Here is an 18,690-nt window from a genome sequence, read left to right as displayed (position 1 = left end):
TCAGCTTTCACTCTTAGGGAAAAAAAAAAGAATCCACGCTCGTGGGCCCAGGCTTCCTGCCTTCAGCCATTCAGAGAGTTGGGGATGAAAGGCCTTTCACATAGAAAAAAAAAAAGTAAAAGTAGTGGGCTTGGACTTCAAAAAAACAAGAAAACTGTCTCCCAAGAATGTTCCAGAGGGAAAATGAAAGATAGCTTTTCAGATTTTTTTTCCTCGCAGAAACATTCCAGCGTTGTTTCCTTTGCTTTTGCGTTTGGAGTGAGGTCAGGGGAGATGGGAAACTTGTTACCAAAAATATAAAAGGTGTTTTCCCCCAGTAAGGGGGAAAAAAGGCAGAAGAGGTCCCAAAACACTGGTTTCTTCAGCCACCTCTACGGTGAGAACTGAAAGTGTGTGTGAAATGTTTTGGGAAGAAGCGGCTCACAGTCAGATACTCGGGGGAAAAGATCCTTGAACTTGTCCTCTCTGACCTTGTCCGGGGAATGGCATTGCCTGCTGGAAAATGTTTCCCGGGGGAGACCCGAGCGGCCACTTCCTGTGGCTGTGTGTACTGTGGGGAATTCCAAAACGAACCTCAGGTTCCTTGTGGTGGCTGTTTTCCATGGCAGGGAATGTAGGAAACAGAGACCAGAATAAAATGGGGTGGGCAGGGGCAGGGGGAGAGAGGACAGGCAGGGTGCAGGACGCCTGTGTACCTTCGGGGCAGACTCCACAGTCAGAGCTCAGCCAGTGGTGACTGAGTGACTGTCCCTGCCCGGGGCACTGGGATCCAGGAGACCTCAGTTCCAGGTACAACGTGCGCAGAGCTCAGGACCCTGCTGGAAGCAGTATTCACATTCTTAAGCTAGCTTTTCAGTTTCCTAATCAAAGTGGGTGCTAAACTCACAGATCCCTACAAGTCCCAGCTGGAAGGGTCTTAGCAGCTGCCCAGATCCCTCAGTTCACTTTTGAGAAAAACAAAAAAGGCCCATAGAGAAAAAGAAACTCTGACCAAGATCACAGAGCAAGTCCGCAGCAGAAGCCAAGCCTGGAACCCACGTTCCCTCTTCCCAGTTCCTACGCTGTTGTGCTGTTCCAGTGCTTGCTGGGAATTAGCCTGCTGCAGTGGGAGGACCATGGGTTGCCAGTGCTGTGTCCTTGACCTTGCCACTTCTTTGACCCTCTGCTTCCTCATCATTACAATGAGGATAATAGTACCTGCCTCAAAAGCTATTCTGAGGTTTAGGAGAGATCCTCCACACCCGATGCTTAGAATAGCGCGTAGCACATACGAAGTGCCCGATACATTACGGCGCTTCCCATTATCCTTATCCTTATGAGCCGGGCTTATCGCAAGGGCCTCTTATTCCTCCACTAAACAGGTGTCTATGGAGGACACACCTGTTTAGCAGGACACAGGGTCCATCCGTCACCTTGGGGGCTCCCAGTCTGGTGGTGGAGACATAGTGAGCAGGGGGTGACAGTGCTGTGGATAAGCTGTCCAGTGTGAAACCAGGTGAGGATGGCAGGATACAGATGTGAGGTGGCTCGTCAGAGCTTGCACCATCAGAGAGGGCTTCCTCCAGGAAGACCTAGTTAGCTGTTCCCTGTTGGATGAAATGGAGTTGGCCAGGTAAGGAGTGGGTAGAGGGAATACTTAGGAACGTGGAGGAGAGAGAAACCCTAATGAGTCCAGACGGCAGGAACAGGGGAGACAAGACGGTGAGTCTGATGGGGTGGTGTGGGTGAATGCAGGCCACCGACTCCTGCAGTGGAATAGAGAGGGTGACAAGGCCTGAAAGACACCCCTTCCAGACCTCCCATAGCTTCCCATGCCCAGAGAATCACGTGGAGCATTGGCCTGTGTGACCTTGGGCAAGTCCCCTCCCATCTCTGAGCCTCAGTTGCTCTATTTGTAAAAAGAGCAGAAGGGGAAACTAGGATCCCTCAGGCTCCTCCCCATAGAAGCACTTTGAGAACAGCCCAGCTCCCTGTGGAACGCGTTTCCCTCCCACCTGTGTTTTGCCAGGGCCCCGGAAAACAGACCTTTCCTCTTCCCTCTTTCCTCTGAACCCTGGGTCAACTCCAGCCCGTGTCGTATTTTGGTCATGATCAAGCCCCCCACCTTTACTGTTTCTACTTTGTGGAAAGCCTTGAGCTGGGGCCGAAGGAGAGGTGGCCAGCCCCGACCCTGGGACGGGGCCAGGGTGAGAAAGGAGGGGACGGAGAGTGGCTCCCCAAAGAAAAGCACAGAAAAGGTCAGCAGAGGCTCCCTGGCCCTTGTCGCATTGCTGTCATCCAGCAAACGTGGGCTGAATTGAACTACATCCAGGGAGTGGTTTAGACTGAACCGAAGCGAACTGGTGTCTCTGCCGGCCAGTCCCAGCTGGAGGTGGTTTGCATGGAGGACATCGCCATCTGGTGGTCACTTCTGTCCTGAGCCCTGAGTCCCCACTTCTGGGGTGTGATGCCCAACCGCCAGTCTCTCCCGGCATGGGGGTCCCTCAGCTCTCCCTTCCTCCCCACAGGTAATGGACAGCTCAATGCCGCTCATTGGAGAGCATGTGGAAGAGGACAAACAGCTGATGGCCGACCTTGTTGTCTCCAAAATGAGCCAGCTCCTGATGCCAGGAGGCACAGCGCCCTCGCCCCTGAGACCTTGGGTAAGACCCTCCTGATCGAAGGAGACTTTATAGCCATGAGAAATGCCAGGCTGTCTGGAAATGGGGAGCCCCTGGATCCAAAGGAGATACCCCCAGGAAGAAACCACCTTGGGGAGAAGGAATGGGGGTGTGGGTGAAAGCCAGACATCAGGGAGAGCTTTCACAGCCTGCCCCAGTGGGTGAATTTAGGAGGCTTTCGGGGGCCCCCTCCCTTCTTCACCATCCTGGGGAGAACAGTCTTGTCTCAATTGGCCTTTGGGCACTGTGGGGAGAGATGATTGCCTGCTGTTCCTTCTGTGCCCTCGGTGCTGGGCCTGAGCGGGATGTGTGTGCGTGCGTGTGCGAGAGCATATGGACACACAAGCCCTCTGTGTGCTCCCAGGGAACCAGTCAAGGGACGCTATTGTGTCTCCCATTTCCCCCAACCTCGATGAGCTCTCACGTCGCTCCTCCCCTCCACAGTTCCCACCATGGATTACCAGACTGCTATCCAAAGAATTTGCCAGCTCCCCAGCTTTATGTAAAAGCAAGTCCCCAAGCTTCCACCTCCCACCCCAGATTTCCCCATAGAAAGTAATCTATGATAACAGACATCAGAATCATAGTTATTATACTGGCAGGGCTGCTGTCTGGGAAGGGTCATGAGGCAGGCTTCATCGTGGGAAATGGCCTATGTTTTGATCTGGACAGTGGTTACACCGATGTTTACACATACAGAACTTTACTACACTGTACACTCCAGAACTGTACACTTTATGTGTACAAGTCTCTTCTCAACGATAAAAAGATCTTCATAAATGTTGCCCTCTCACCCAGGAAGTAAAAGGCTTCTTTTCTCTTCTGCTCTAGGCTCCACAGATTAAATCAGCAAAATCCCCAGGGCAGGCCCAGCTTGGGCCTCAGCTAGGACAGCCCCAGCCACGTCCACCTCCTCAAGGTATGACCCCAGACGCGCCACTGCAAGAAAGCATGCAGTGAGGGTGCTGAAACGCACTGAGGATCCACATGTGATTCCCACAAGGGGCTCTGGGAAAATGCATCTGAATACTTTATCCACAGAATGAATGAGACTATGGGGTTGGTCAACTTCTTTAAAAAGTCTAGAAAGGAGAAGGGAAATAGACGGTTAATTTATTAAGAACCTAATATGCACCAAGCACTGTGCCAGGGAATGTCCCACCTATTTTCTCACTTTTATTTTCCCAGCGATGGCTGGGAAAATAAACGTCAGTATTTCCTTTTTTTTTTTTTTTCCTTTTGAGACAGAGTCTTGCTCTGTCGCCTAGGCTGGAGTGCAGTGGTGCAATCTCGGCTCACTGCAACCTCCACCTCCCAGGTTCAAGTGATTCTCCCACCTCAGCCTCCTGAGTAACTGGGATTACAGGTGCACACCACCATGCCTGGCTAATTTTTGTATTATTAGTAGAGATGGGGCTTCACCATGTTGGCCAGACTGGTCTCGAATTCCTGACCTCAGGTGATCCGCCCACCTTGGCCTCCCAAAGTGCTGGGATTACAGGTGTGAGCCTTTTTACAGCAAGGTAAATGTTGAGGCTTTGCCCAAGGAGATAGAAAATAGTAGATTTACAAGTCTGGCCTCTCAGACCTTCTAGAAAGTGTTTATTCATAGCAATGTGTGGTGCCTGATGATAGATTTGTGAGTCACCCAGCTAGAGTAAGAAAGAAAGAAAAATGGAACATGATCTATAAAACCTTGGCCATTGAAATTCCTCCTCGAATATATTGCAGCATTACTGCCTTCCACCACTTATTAGAGAACGGACAAACTATTGATGAAAAGATGAAAAGCAATCATGGCAATAGCTAACTTTCTCAAAGAATGTCAGCTGCTCTGGTATTCTTGCATTGCAGGTCTTGAGAGAAATCCGCCCCGTATCCTCTCTTACAGTCAAAACCTCCTGAACACACTTGCTCGAGCACCAGCAGGAGCTTCAGAGCACCTGTGCACCAAGAAACCAAAGCAGGCAGTTTCGCTGCAGTCTTTTAAGGATCTTCTTAAAAAAAATATCAGAGGCTGGGCGCGGTGGCTCATGCCTATAATCACAGCACTTTGGGAGGCCGAGGTGGGCGAATCACGAGGTTAGGAGTTCGAGACGAGCCTGGCCAATATGGTGAAACCCTATCTCTACTAAAAATACAAAAAAAAAAAAAATATATAGCCGGGTGTGGCGGTGTCCACCTGTAATCCCAGCTACTCGGGAGGCTGAGGCAGGAGAATCACTTGAACCCAGGAAGTGGAGGTTGGAGTGAGCTGAGATTGCACCACTGCACTCCAGCCTGGGCAATAGAGGGAGACTCCATCTCGAAAATATATATATATATATATATGTGTATATATATATATCTCAGAAAGAAAGCATTACTGTCATGTTGTGGCCTTCCAAGTCACTATTATTAAAAGCAACAGATTCATTACTTCCTGAAAAAAAGTCAACCTTGGCCACCGAATGGCTTCCTCTTCCACAGGTCTTAGATAAAACGCCCCATTCATTTTTCTCATCTGTGTTTCTCTTTCTGGAAAAGCAGAAGATATTTTTAAGAAAAGAGAACTTGTATAATTGTACACAACTGTGTACAGACATACCTCAGAGATATTGCAGGTTCAGTTCAAGACCACCCCAGTATAAAGTAAATATCACAATAAAGTGAGTCACACAAATTTTTTAGTGCATATAAAAGCTATGTTTACACTATACTGTAGTCTCTTAAGTGTACAATAGCATTATCTCCGAAAAAAAACAAAGTACATACCTTAATTATAAAATATTACTAACAATCGTCTGAGCCCTAGGTGAATAGTAACGTTTTTCTGATGGAGAGTCTTGCCTCAATACTGATGGCTGCTTACTGATCAGGGTACAGGTTGTTGAAGCAAGGGGTGACTGAGGCAATTTTGTAAAATAAGGCTGCAGTGAAGTTAGCTGCATGAATTGACTCACCCTTTCACACAAGATTCCTCTTCAGTATGTGATGCTATTTGATAGCATTTTACCCATAATAGAACTTCTTTCAAACTTGGAGTCAGTCCTCTCAAAACCTGCTGCTGCTTTATCAACTAAGTTTATGTCATATTCTAAATCCTTTGTTGTCTTTTCAACAATCGTCATAGCATCTTTACCAGGAATAGATTACATCTCAAGAAATCACTTTATTTGCTTATCCATAAGAAGCAGCTCCTCATCCATTCAAGTTTTATCATGAGGCTGCAGTGATTCTGTCACGTCTTCAAGCTTCACTTCTCATTTTAGTTCTCTCACTATTTCCACCACATCTTCACTTACTTCCTTCACTGAAGTCTTGAACTCCTCAAAATTATCCATAAGGACGGGAATCAACTTCCAAACTCCTGTTGATGTTGTTATTTTGATCTCCTCCTATGAATCCCAAATATTATTAATGGCATCTAGAAAGGTAAATCCTTTCCAGAAGGTTTTCAATTTCCTTTGCCAAGATCCATCAGAGGAATCACTGTCTATGGCCATTATAGCTTTATGAAATTTTGTTTTGTTTTGTTTTGTTTTTTTGAGACAGAGTCTCACTCTGTAGCCCAAGCTGGAGTTCAGTGGTGCAATCTCAGCTCACTGCAAGCTCCACCTCCCAGGTCCTGGTTCAAGCAGTTCTCCTGCCTCAGCCTCTCAAGTAGCTGGGATTACAGGCACGTGCCACCATGCCCAGCTAATTTTTGTATTTTTGGTAGAGATGGAGTTTCACCATGTTGACCAGGCTGGTCTTGAACTCCTGACCTCGTGATCCACCCACCTTGGACTCCCAAAGTGCTGGGATTACAGGCATACAGGCATGAGCCACTGCGTCCAGCTGAAATGTATTTTTTAAGTATAAGACCTCAAATTCTTTTTTTTTTTTTTTTTTTTTTGAGACAGAGTCTTGCTCTGTTGCCCAGGCTGGAGTACAGTGGCTGGATCTCAGCTCACTGCAAGCTCCGTCTCCCGGGTTTATGCCATTCTCCTGCCTCAGCCTCCCGAGTAGCTGGGACTACAGGCGCCCGCCACCTCGCCCGGCTAGTTTTTTTGTATTTTTTAGTAGAGACGGGGTTTCACCATGTTAGCCAGGATGGTCTCGATCTCCTGACCTCGTGATCCGCCCGTCTCGGCCTCCCAAAGTGCTGGGATTACAGGCTTGAGCCACTGCACCCGGCCAAGACCTCAAATTCTAAATTACTCCTTTATCCATGAATTGCAGAATGGATGTTGTATTAAAATACATGAAAACAAAATTATCTTGTACATCTCCATCAGAACTGTTGTGTGGACAGATGCATTGTCAATGAGCAGTAATATTTTGAAAAGGATCTTTTTTCTGCACAGTAGGTCTCAACAGTAGGCTTAAAATATTCAGTAAACCATATTGTAAATACTATGCTGTTATCCAGGCTTTGTTTTTCCATCTACAAAGCACAGGCAGAGTAGATTTAGCATCCTTCTTAAGGGCCCTAGGATTTCCAGAACGGTTAATGAGCACTGGCTTCCACTTTAAGTCACTGGCTGCACTAGCCCCAACAAGAGAGTCAGCCTATCCTTTGAAGCTTTAAAGCCAGACATTGACTTCTCCTCTTCAGCTATGAAAGCCCTAAATAGTATCTTCTTCCAATAGAAGGCTGTTCCATCTGCACTGAAAATCTATTTAGCACAGCCACCTTCATCAGTGATCTAAACTAGATCTTCTTGATAACTTGCTGCAGCTTCTTCATCGGCACTTGCAGCTTCACCTTGCAGCTTTTGTTATGGAGACAGCTTCTTTCCTTAGACCTCGCCAACCAACCTCTGCTAGCTTCCAACTTTTCTTCTTTAGCTTTCTCACCTCTCTCAGCCTTCATAGGACTGAAAGTTGTTAGGGCCTTGCTCTGAATTAGGCTTTGGCTGAAGGCAATGTTGTGTCTGGTTTGATCTTCTTTCCAGACCACTCAAATTTTTCCATACCAGCAATGAGGCTGTTTTGATTTCTTATCATTTGTGTGTTCACTGGAGTGGCACTTTTAATTTCCTTCAAGAACGTTTCCTTCACATTCACAACTTAGCTAACTTTTTGGTGCAAGAGGCCTAGTTTTCATTTTGTCTTGGCTTTCAACATGCCCTCTTCACTAAGCTTAATCATTTCTAGTTTTTTATTTCAAAGTAAGAGATGAGTGACTTTCCCTTTCACTTGAATATTTAGAGGCCATTTTTGGGTTATTCATTGGTCAAAATTCAATATTGTTGTGTCTAGGGGAAAGGGAAGCCCAAGGACAGGAAGAGAGACAGGAAATGGCTGGTAAATGGGGCAGCCAGAACACACACATTTATCAAGTAAGTTCACTGTCTTTTTTTTTTTTTTGAGATGGAGTCTTGCTCTTTTGCCCAGGCTGGAGTACAATTGTGCAATCTCGGCTCAGTGCAACCTCTGCCTCCTGGGCTCAAGAGATTCTCCTACCTTAGCCTCCCAGGTAGCTGGGACTACAGCTATGCACCACCACACTCAGCTAATTTTTTTGTATTTTTAGTAGAGACGGGGTTTCACCATGTTGGCCAGGATGGTCTCGATCTCCTGACCTCATGATCCACCTGCCTTGGCCTCCCAAACAGCTGGGATTACAGGCGCAAGCCACCACACCCAACCAGTTCACTGTCTTATATGGGTGTGGTTCATGGCACCCCAAAACAATTACGAATACAATCGTAGTATCAAAGATCACTGATTACAGATCACCATAACAGATATAAAAATAATGTAAAAGTTTGAAATTTGTGACAATTGCCAAATGTGATGCAGAGTCACCAGATGAGTACATGCTGTTGGAAGGATGGCATTGACAGACTTGCTCAATGCAAGGTCGCCACAACCCTCCAATTTAGAGAAAACACAGTATCTGCAAATTGAAATAAAATGGACCACAATAAAACAAGGTGTGCCTGCATAAATACACATTAGTATTCTCCTTCAGGCAGATCTAGTGTGTTTGAATCCAGTTCCATGTCTCACTGTCCTTGCAGCGTTAGGCAAGTCACATTACTTCTCAGGGCCTCAGTTTCCTCAGTGTAAAGGAGGAAATAACAGCTTCCACGTAAATGCAGGTGAAGCAATTAGCAAGGTATCAGACACAGAGATAGTGCTTAGAAGGTGTTAGTTCTTACTACTAATAATTTACTGTTAATAACTATGACATAATGCTTGCTATTAATAATCTGTGTCTTATCCATATTGCTTTTCTTGGTTATTATTAACAATCCTTATAACTAACGCAGTGCCCCCTTCCCCAGCAATAATTCTGTAGTAATAAGTATTCCAAAACTACATATTCCTCTCTCTACCAGGCTCCTGGCTGTGCCTCTGCCCCACACCCTCCTTTCCCCTCTGCCCTGGGACCTACTTTTTAAAAGCACATTTGAACAGAGCCATTTTAAAACAGAGAGCTACTGTATTCTGATTTCCTCTCTGGCCCAGAGTAAAACATGCTTGATAAAGAGATATTATTTTAAGGGAAATGAGGCTAAACACACTTTTAGTGAGTTGAAAAACAATCAATTTAAAACCAATTAAGGTAATTAAAGAAAATGCCCAGTGAATTAACACTCAGATTAAAAATAACAAGGCTAATTAAAAACAACGCTTTCATTGAGTTCCCCAATTAACAAATCACATTATTATTTTGAACTTGCTGTTCATTTCAACTCAGTAAAAGTGAAATTTTCTTTTAATAAGCTTCATTTCTGTGCTTAGGCAAATACTTTCTATATATGTCAATATTTTGTGTATGTATGTGCTCGTATAAAAAATATTAAATTGTTTGCTTTGCCAAGAAGCTGAAAGAACGAGGGCAGTGGTAATGGTTACCACTCTGGTCTCTGAATCCAGTAACTACGGTGTCTCTTGATAAATCCCAGGTGTACGATAGGGACTCAACAAAGAGTTACTGAATTAATGAACAGGTATACAGATTTTCTAAGATATCAACCTGGGAAGGGGGGCGAGTCAGGGAAAACTGAAGATAAAAGTGGAAGACAAATGTTTTCTTTGAACTGCGGTGGGTTTAGAAAACCCAAAAGTAGGCCGGGCGCGGTGGCTCAAGCCTGTAATCCCAGCACTTTGGGAGGCCGAGACGGGCGGATCACGAGGTCAGGAGTTTGAGACCATCCTGGCTAACATGGTGAAACCCCGTCTCTACTAAAAAATACAAAAAGCTAGCCGGGCGAGGTGGCTGGCGCCTGTAGTCCCAGCTACTCGGGAGGCTGAGGCAGGAGAATGGCGTAAACCCGGGAGGCGGAGCTTGCAGTGAGCTGAGATCCGGCCACTGCACTCCAGCCCGGGGGACAGAGCAAGACTCCGTCTCAAAAAAAAAAAAAAAGAAAAGAAAACCCAAAAGTAACCAACATTTAAAAATCAGGAGGTGAGCTGGGCACAGTGACTCACGCCTGTAATCCCAGCACTTTGGGAGGCTGGGGGGGGAGTGAATCACAAGGTCAGGAGTTCGAGACTAGCCTGGCCAACATGGTGAAACCCTGTCTCTGCTAAAAATACAAAAAATTAGCTGGCCATGATGGCAGGTGCCTGTAATCCCAGCTACTCGGGAGGCTGAGGCAGGAGAATCTCTTGAACCTGGGAGGCAGAGGTTGCAGTGAGCTGAGATCGCGCCACTGCACTCCAGTCCGGGTAATAGTGTGAGACTCTGTCTCAAAAAAAAAAAAAAAAAAAATCAGGAGGTGTTACTTAAACATCTAGATTTCCAGCATCTCTTGATAGCACATAAGCTCTAGAAATAATGGGCCTGTGTTTCTATACAGCAACACGGGCGTTGCTAACAGCAGTTACTAACAGCGTTACTGGCGTTACTAACAGCGGCTCCCTTGATCAGAGCAAGGGTTCCTAGGGGCTCCTGTGTTTGCCTCCAGCCCTACTCCTTACTTCTATAGTGACAGTGAGGGGTAATTGCTATGTTCTGTATGCTTGCACCTCTTTAGAGAAATAGTTCTCTGGAATGTTTTTATCTCAAGTGGGAAAATTGTTGAAAGCCACATTACTTTTCATATATTTGCCTGCTTTATTTAGTTACGTACCTGGTTGGCCCTAGAGGTGTTTGAAATAAATGTGACCTCCCATCTACTGGGATATACAATCATGAAAGAGGTAATGAATCAGCCATGTCATACAATCAGATGCTAAACTGCTACCACAATGTAATCCAATTTAGTGTTCCGCAACCTCACAGAAATGTTCAGATCAGGAGGGATGTTTGATGTACAGTCCAATGGCCTTATTTTACAAATGAGGGCCCAGAAGCCCAGAGAAGGGGAGTGACTTACCCACGGTCACACAGCGGGTTAATGGGAAGGCTCAAGTCAGGATCTGAGGCTCCTGGTGCCAGTGTGGAGTCAGGGCCACCAGACTCCACAGGTCATGGAGGTTACACAGGTGGCATGTCCTCTGAGAATGTGCTCAGCTGACGTGGCATCTGCTAGGGGAGGCTGAACTCTAGTCCTTGCCCCCTTGGCATCTGGCTCAGAGCTGCTTCCGCTGAAGGAAGCCGCCTTTTCTTAATTAGCAAAGAAGATGTTGTGAGGACTCAGAGGAGCCTGCGTGGTGCAGTTTTCATAAAGGAAAAAGAAACAAGACAGGGCTTTGGGGTCAAAGAGATCGAGGTTTGAATCTTGACTTGTCCCCTTATTCGTAGTGACATCTCAAGCAAGTCACAATATATCTGGGTCTCAGTTTCTCTGTAAAAATGGGGCAAAGCACAGTGGCTCACACCTGTAATCCCAGCACTTTGGGAGGCCGAGGTGGGAGAATTCATTGAGGCCAGAAGTTCAAGACCAGCCTGGGCAACATAGCGACACCCCATTTCTACAATAATAATAATAATGAAGGCCGGGCACGGTGGCTCAAGCATGTAATCCCAGCACTTTGGGAGGCCGAGATGGGCGGATCGCGAGGTCAGGAGATCGAGACCATCCCGGCTAACACGGTAAAACCCCACCTCTACTAAAAAATACAAAAAACTAGCCAGGCGTGGTGGTGGGCACCTGTAGTCCCAGCTACTCGGGAAGCTGAGGCAGGAGAATGGCATAAACCCGGGAGGCAGAGCTTGCAGTGAGCTCAGATCTGGTCACTGCACTCCAGCCTGGGTGACAGAGCAAGACTCTGTCTCAAAAATAATAATAATAATAATAATAATAATGAAAAAGTGGTGTTGGGCCTGTAGTCCCAGCTACTCTAGAGACTGAGGCAGGAGGGTGGCCCAGGGGTTCACTGCTGCAGTGTGACCATGCCACTGCACTCCAGCCTGGGTGACAGAGACCCCACCTCTTCTATAAAAAATGATGTATATACATACATACCTATATATACATACACACACACTATTAAAATTATGTTCACCTATTTCTTTTTACTTTTTAAAATGTGCCTACTAGAAAATGTATAATTATACACGTGGCTGTCTCTAGAGTTCCAGGGACAGCACTCCCATGGCTGGGGCTAGGGGATGAAAAATAATGCCTAACCCACATAGCTGTTGTGAGGCTGCCCAGTCCTAAAGCTGGTGACATAATAGGTGCTCAGCAGAAGCCCCATTGTTACAGAGTCACAGAGATGGGTTACAGCTCCTTTTAGTTTTCAGTCTCCTAACGTGCCTATAGTGCTCTCAAAAAAACGTGGCAAGAATCACCCCAGCCCAACCCCACTCTCCCCCGGCAGCAGCATGTCGCAGAGAGAAGAGATCAGCGGGCAGACAGTCGGCTTTGGCAAAATGCAATTCACCATCAGCAGCCCTGACACCCAGAATTTGAGGGTGAGGAGAGTGCACCTTGATTGTTGGGGGCCTTGGAATTCTACTCAAAGTCATTTCTGAGTGGCTACAACATCCCCAAGCTTAGATATTCCTTGGCTTGCTTGTGTGCCCTGTGCGGTGACAGAGAGAAACCAAGATTCTCTTTGAGCTTTCTGTGGCTCCTCTTCCAATTGGGAAACCTTAATAAGACTCAGTCTCCACCTCTGTGTGGTGAGAAGAGTGGTATCTTCCCTACTGACCTCTCTAGATCAAGTGATATGTTGCTTTTAAAAGTTCTTGGAAAAGTTGAGAGAGCAACCCAAAAAGTAAGAGTTAATTCTTGTCATTGTTTCCAAAGAAATACATCTTCAGTGTGGAAAATACCCGTGAGAAGAAAAAGAAAAAGGAAATTAAAATCCTTCATAATCTCACCACTTTAATGATTATTTAGTGTCTCATTACTCAAAGTAGGATAAGCTGGGAACCCGTTAGAAATGCAGAATCACAGACCCCGCCTGTATTAGTTTTCTCAGACCACCTTAATAACAAAATGCCATAGACTGGGGGGCCTGAAACAACAGACATTTTTTCACAGTTCTGGAGGCTGCAGGTACAAGATCAAGGTGCTGGCAGGGTTGGTTTCTGGTACAGTTTCTCTCTTTGGCCTGCAGATGGCAGCCTTCTTTGTGTATGCTCGTGTGTCTGTTCCTCTGTGCCTACGTACATGACACTCCTGATATTTCTTTCTCCTCTTATAAGGACACCAGGCCTATCGGATTAGGGCCCCACCCTATCACCTCACTTAACTTGAATTACCTCTTTAAAGATCCTATCTCCAAATAGAATTGCATTGAGGGTTACGGTTAAGGCTTCGACATATGAATTGGGACAGGGTGAACACAATTCAGTCCATAACACAGCCCAAGACCCACTCTATCAGAATCTTTATTTTGACCAGATCCCCAGTGATTCATATGCACATTAAAGTCTGAGACACACTGGTTTTAGTGTACAATCTTCCAGTCCTTTTTATATATGTTTTTACATATGTGCCAAAATAAAACCATATGTACTGTATTCTAAGCTATTTTGTTCAGCAGTATATTTAGCATATGTTATTAACAGTATCCTATGTCATTTAATATTAGTCAGCCACATCCTATGTGATGACCACAGCATATTCCATTATACAGATGTATCTTAATGTTCCTAATTACTTCCTTACGGTTAGGAGTTTATACGGCTTTCAATTTTTCACCGTTATAAGAAACACTGTAATGAACATCCTTGAAGCAACATTACTTGTGTACAGCCATATCTATTCTAAGAAAAAAATTGAACTGAACCTTTTTTTTTCTGGCCCTTTAGGAGGCCCTCGCCAAGCTCAGTCTCCTCAGCCCCAGAGATCTGGAAGCCCCTCCCAGCAGAGGCTCTCCCCACAAGGCCAGCAGCCCCTGAGCCCCCAGTCCGGATCTCCACAGCAGCAAAGGTCACCAGGCTCTCCACAGCTATCCCGGGCATCCAGTGGCAGCTCCCCAAACCAGGCCTCCAAGCCAGGTGCCACCCTCACCTCACAGCCCCGGCCCCCTGTGCAGGGCCGTAGCACCTCCCAGCAGAGTGAAGAGTCCAAGAAGCCAGCACCACCCCATCCGCATCTCAAGTAAGTGCTTTGGGAATTGGAAAAGGTATAGATCGAGCTGGGGTGTAGACAGAGCTTGGCTGATTCAGGGTTAGGGACTTGGAGACAAAGGAAGACCCAACGAGGCCTTTTCTAGACTTCAAATAGGTAAAAACAAGACTAGAGGATGGAATTTGCTGGGGAGGCCCAACAAGGTTAGAATATAGATTAGACACCACCGTGACCCTCCATGTATACACATATCAGTTATTTTTTGCTGCATAACAAACCACCCCAAAACTTAGTGGCTGAAGAAAACAATCATTTTCTTTGTTCGTAATTTTTTGGTTCAGCTGTTTGTTCCGAGTTTAGCTCAGTTGGGAGGTTCTTCTGCTGGTGTCTCCTACAGCGTTACAGGATAAAACACAGGATACCCAGTTAGATTTACATTTCAGATAAAAAACAGATGATTGTGAGTGTAAGTATGCCCCAAACATTGCATGGAATATACTTACACTAAAAAAAAGTCTTAGCTTTTCATCTGAAATGCACATTTATCTTCATATTTGTATTTGCTCAATCTGGCAACCCTACTTTCCTGGGATCACTCATACAACTGCAGTCATGTGGCAGCTTCACTGAGGCTGAATGGTCCAGGAAGGCCTCACACACACATCTGGTTGCTGGTGCTGGCTGTCAGCTGGGGCCTCTCTCTCTCCATGGGGTCTCATCCTCCCCAAGGCTAAGCCAAGCTCTCTCACATGGTAGAACTGCTTTTAAAAAGGGAGAGAGTACAAGTTGCAAGGCCTCTTGAGGCCTAGCCTTGGGAGTTATGAAGTGTTATTCTATCACATGCTTTTAGCCAAAGCAAGTCACAGGGCCAAACCCACATTCAAGAGGTAGGAAATAAGCTCTTGGTGGGAGGAGCCATGAAGTCACATCTCAAAAGGGCAGGCTCCAGGGACAAGAGGAATCATTGCAGTCATTTTTGTAAGCCATCCATCACAATACACATATACATCCTGTTTCCCCTCAGGCCCATCTCTTGGTTTGAGGTCCTAAAGAGAGGTCCCAAGTAACTGTTCTTTGGAAAGCTCTACCTTTCTTCAAGGCCAAATGTTGATCATCACAGTTCACAGCTAACAGCTATTGTCCACTTACTATGTGCCAAGCACTTTACTTACTTGGGTTTTTTTAAGTTCTCACAAGCTTAGGAGTTAATAACTATTTCTTATCCCCATTGTACAGATGAGTAGCAAAGAAAGATTAAATAACTTGCCAAAGGTTCTAGTTAATAACTAAAAGAGCTGGGATTAAACTCAGGACATCCAGTCCAGATCATGTTAACAACTATTTTTTTGTATAGGTAATATATTCACATGGTTCAACGATCTAAAAGATATCAGGCCAGGTGCGGTGGCTCACACCTGTAATCCCAACACTTTGGGAGGCCAAGGTGGGTGGATCACCTGAGGTCCGGGGTTCGAGACCAGCCTGGCCAACATGGTGAACCCCCATCTCTACTGAAAATACAAAAATTAGCTAGGTGTGGTGGTGCACACCTGTCGTCCCAGCTACTTGGGAGGCTGAGCTAGGAGAATCGCTTGAACCTGGGAGGCAAAGGTTGCAGTGAGCTGAGATTGTGCCACTGCACTCCAGCCTGGGTAACAGAGTGAGACTCTGTCTCAAAAAATAAGTAAATAAATAAGAGATATCAAAGATGTATATTGAAAAGCCTCATTGCGGCCCAAGTCTCATCCAATGCTTTGCTGCCCTGTTCCCCAGAAATGACTTTTGTTAGTTCCTATGTGTCCTTTCAGTGCTTCCTTATGCAAATAAAAAATATTTGCATAAATAATAAAAATGTTCAGCTCCTCGCCCTCATTTTCTTACACACACAGGAGTATTCACTCTCCACACCATTCTGCTCACTGATTTTCATGTTTAATAATAAATCCTGGAGCACCCAGTTCCTTGGAATTTTATTTTTTATGGCCTCATAGTATTCCACTGTACATTTGTACTATAATTTATCTAATTAATCCACCACAAATAGAAACTTGGTTTGATCTTACAAATAATGCTGCAATTAATAAATCTTAACATACACTTTCATAGTTGCAAGACTCACTCTAGAGAAAATAACCTGACACGGTATTGTTGGATCAAAGGATAAATGTATTTTTAGTTTGACAGACACTAGCAAATGGCCCTCCTGGCAATATGGAATAGCAGCTGACAGCACAGATTCTAGTCAGACTGTCTGGGTTCAAATCCTAGTTCTACTACTTAAAAACTACACGACCGGCCAGGCGCGGTGGCTCAAGCCTGTAATCTCAGCACTTTGGGAGGCCGAGACGGGCAGATCACGAGGTCAGGAGATCGAGACCATCCTGGCTAACACGGTGAAACCCCGTCTCTACTAAAAAATACAAAAAACTAGCCGGGCGAGGTGGCGGGCACCTGTAGTCCCAGCTACTCGGGAGGCTGAGGCAGGAGAATGGCGTAAACCCAGGAGGCGGAGCTTGCAGTGAGCTGAGATCCGGCCACTGCACTCCAGCCCGGGCAACAGAGCGAGACTCCGTCTCAAAAAAAAAAAAAAAAAAAAAAGAATGATACGACCTCACATAAGTTGCCTAACCTCGCTGTGCTTCAATTTCCTCACATGCAGAATGGGGACAATAACCCCACAGGGTTATTATAAGGATTGCAACGAGCTTCTGTACAGCTGGTGCTTAGAATGTTGCTGGCACCATAGAGGCTTATCTGTGTACAGCCTGTCACCACATAAGAATATCAGTCCAGCTAATCACAGGACAGACAAGGGCTCTGGGCCTTAAACCAGGTTTGGTCACTGACCTTACAGTGTTCTAGCTAAAAACACATAAATTTCCTGACTTACTGCTTTGAAGAATTTGGCTCAATTCAAGTCAGTCAGCGGGTATTCACCAAATACCTACTCTGTGCCTTGCTCTAGATAAGACTCTCTGAGGGGTAAGAAGCAAGGAGTAAAAGACAGTCCCTGCTTTAAAGTCCCCAGTTTTTAATGTGATGACGGCATCACATGCAGAGCTCTTAAACTTTTGACACATTTACATAATCTCTTCCTATGTCTGTTGCCTCCCCTCCTATGACTGTGAGCCTCCCGAAGCAGGGCCTGAATCATATTCATCTTACACCCCTGTCCCCTAGCACAGGGAAGTGCTCAGCAAGCAGTTGCTACAGGCTGGCATTTGGGAAGCACTCAGAATGGCACCTGCCATTCAAAAAGTTGGCACTAAAAGAATTCCAAAAGGGGGTGGGGGGGCAGAATTGGCCATAAAGACATTGGAGAAGAGATGGGAATTGAAGTCCAGAATGTCAGAGCTGGAAGAGGCCTGAGGGTCAGCAGGACGAACCCTTGGCTCTACAGATGAGATAAAGGAAGCCCTGAGAAGGTAAGTTCCTTGCCCGAGGCCACAGACATCAAAGAGCAGAGAAGGTTCTAGAATACAGGCCTCCTGATACCTAAACTAGTGCTGGAAATAACTATAACCTGATGTTGATACAGCACATTGCAGTTTACAAAGTGGGTTTGTACCCACAGGCAGGAGAGCAGCCAAGCTACTACTCCAGCAATGTCTGCTGCCTCAACAGCCTGGCATAATGGAAAGAATGTGACCTCTGGGTGCTCCCCCATTACTTGCTGTGAGGACCTGAGCAAGTTAATTGACTCTGTGAGCCCCTATTCCTGAACCTAAGAAATGAGGAACATAACCACCTTGCAAATGATGTGTGTAATGTGCCTAACATCATGTAAGCATTGGAATGCCTGGTTTCTGACCTTAATAACCTTAGGATGATTGGGGTAGCCCATCTGGCTCACAGGCAAGCCCCCAAGACCCATTTCTTTGATAGTCTATGCCTTGTCTTCCTCAACCCCCTTGCCTTTCTGTTTCAGCAAATCTCAGTCCCTGACTAACAGCCTCAGCACATCCGACACCTCCCAGCGTGGGACCCCAAGTGAAGACGAGGCCAAGGCCGAAACCATCCGCAACCTGAGGAAGTCTTTTGCCAGCCTGTTCTCTGACTAACACCATCCAGGCTGGGAGGGGAAGAGTGCTCTGCTACACTCGTCCCCCTCCTGCCTCATCTTCCTTCTCAGCCTTGGTTCCTGATGAGAACAGAATGGAGGGCCTGAGAACATACTTTCTAAATGCCTTTGACCCAGGAACTGATTATATTTGTTCCCATTTTCCTTGACATTCCAGCATTGTCTGACTGAGGGGTGGGCCTTTGAGAGCCTCCAGGTTCCTCAAAACAGGCCTGAGAGATGGGCGTCACATCCCTCTGCCTACCCACAAACCCTGCTTCCCTGCCAGATAACCAAGTGAGATGTCTGCGAGTGGCTAGTTTTCACATTCTTATTAGTGTTTTGCTCACCTTTGGGTAAAGGCCCCCTCTAGGCCTTGCCCTACCTCCATCAAATGCAGACACTGTAGTCAGACCTCAGCAATACAGGAGGCAATAATCTTTTAACAGTGTTTTGCAAACAAAAAAAAGAAAATCCCAGCCAGGGGAACTCGCCACCTGCCCACACTAGTTCCATCCATGCTCAAGACTTGCCCTTAGACCAGGCAGGCAAAGGCCCCCATCACACTTGGCCACTAGTG

At 46.0% G+C, this 18,690-nt stretch overlaps 1 protein-coding gene across 1 annotated transcript in view; it reads left to right on the top strand.

The window, feature by feature from the left end:
* Positions 1-18,249, top strand: part of SYN3 (synapsin III) — a 494,630-nt gene extending 476,381 nt beyond the window's left edge. Inside the window, exons 10-13 of the mRNA XM_033234030.1 lie at positions 2,508-2,642; positions 3,492-3,579; positions 13,789-14,080; positions 17,979-18,249. Coding sequence (XP_033089921.1) covers positions 2,508-2,642; positions 3,492-3,579; positions 13,789-14,080; positions 17,979-18,111 — 648 coding nt within the window. The 3' untranslated portion in view covers positions 18,112-18,249. The remainder of the gene's footprint in view (positions 1-2,507; positions 2,643-3,491; positions 3,580-13,788; positions 14,081-17,978) is intronic.
* Positions 18,250-18,690: the final 441 nt, after the last annotated feature.

Source organism: Trachypithecus francoisi, unplaced genomic scaffold (genome assembly GCF_009764315.1).
Source record: "Trachypithecus francoisi isolate TF-2019V2 unplaced genomic scaffold, Tfra_2.0 Lachesis_group14, whole genome shotgun sequence".
In the NCBI taxonomy this organism is placed as follows: Eukaryota; Metazoa; Chordata; class Mammalia; order Primates; family Cercopithecidae; genus Trachypithecus; species Trachypithecus francoisi.
This window is presented reverse-complemented; position numbering and strand designations above follow the sequence as displayed.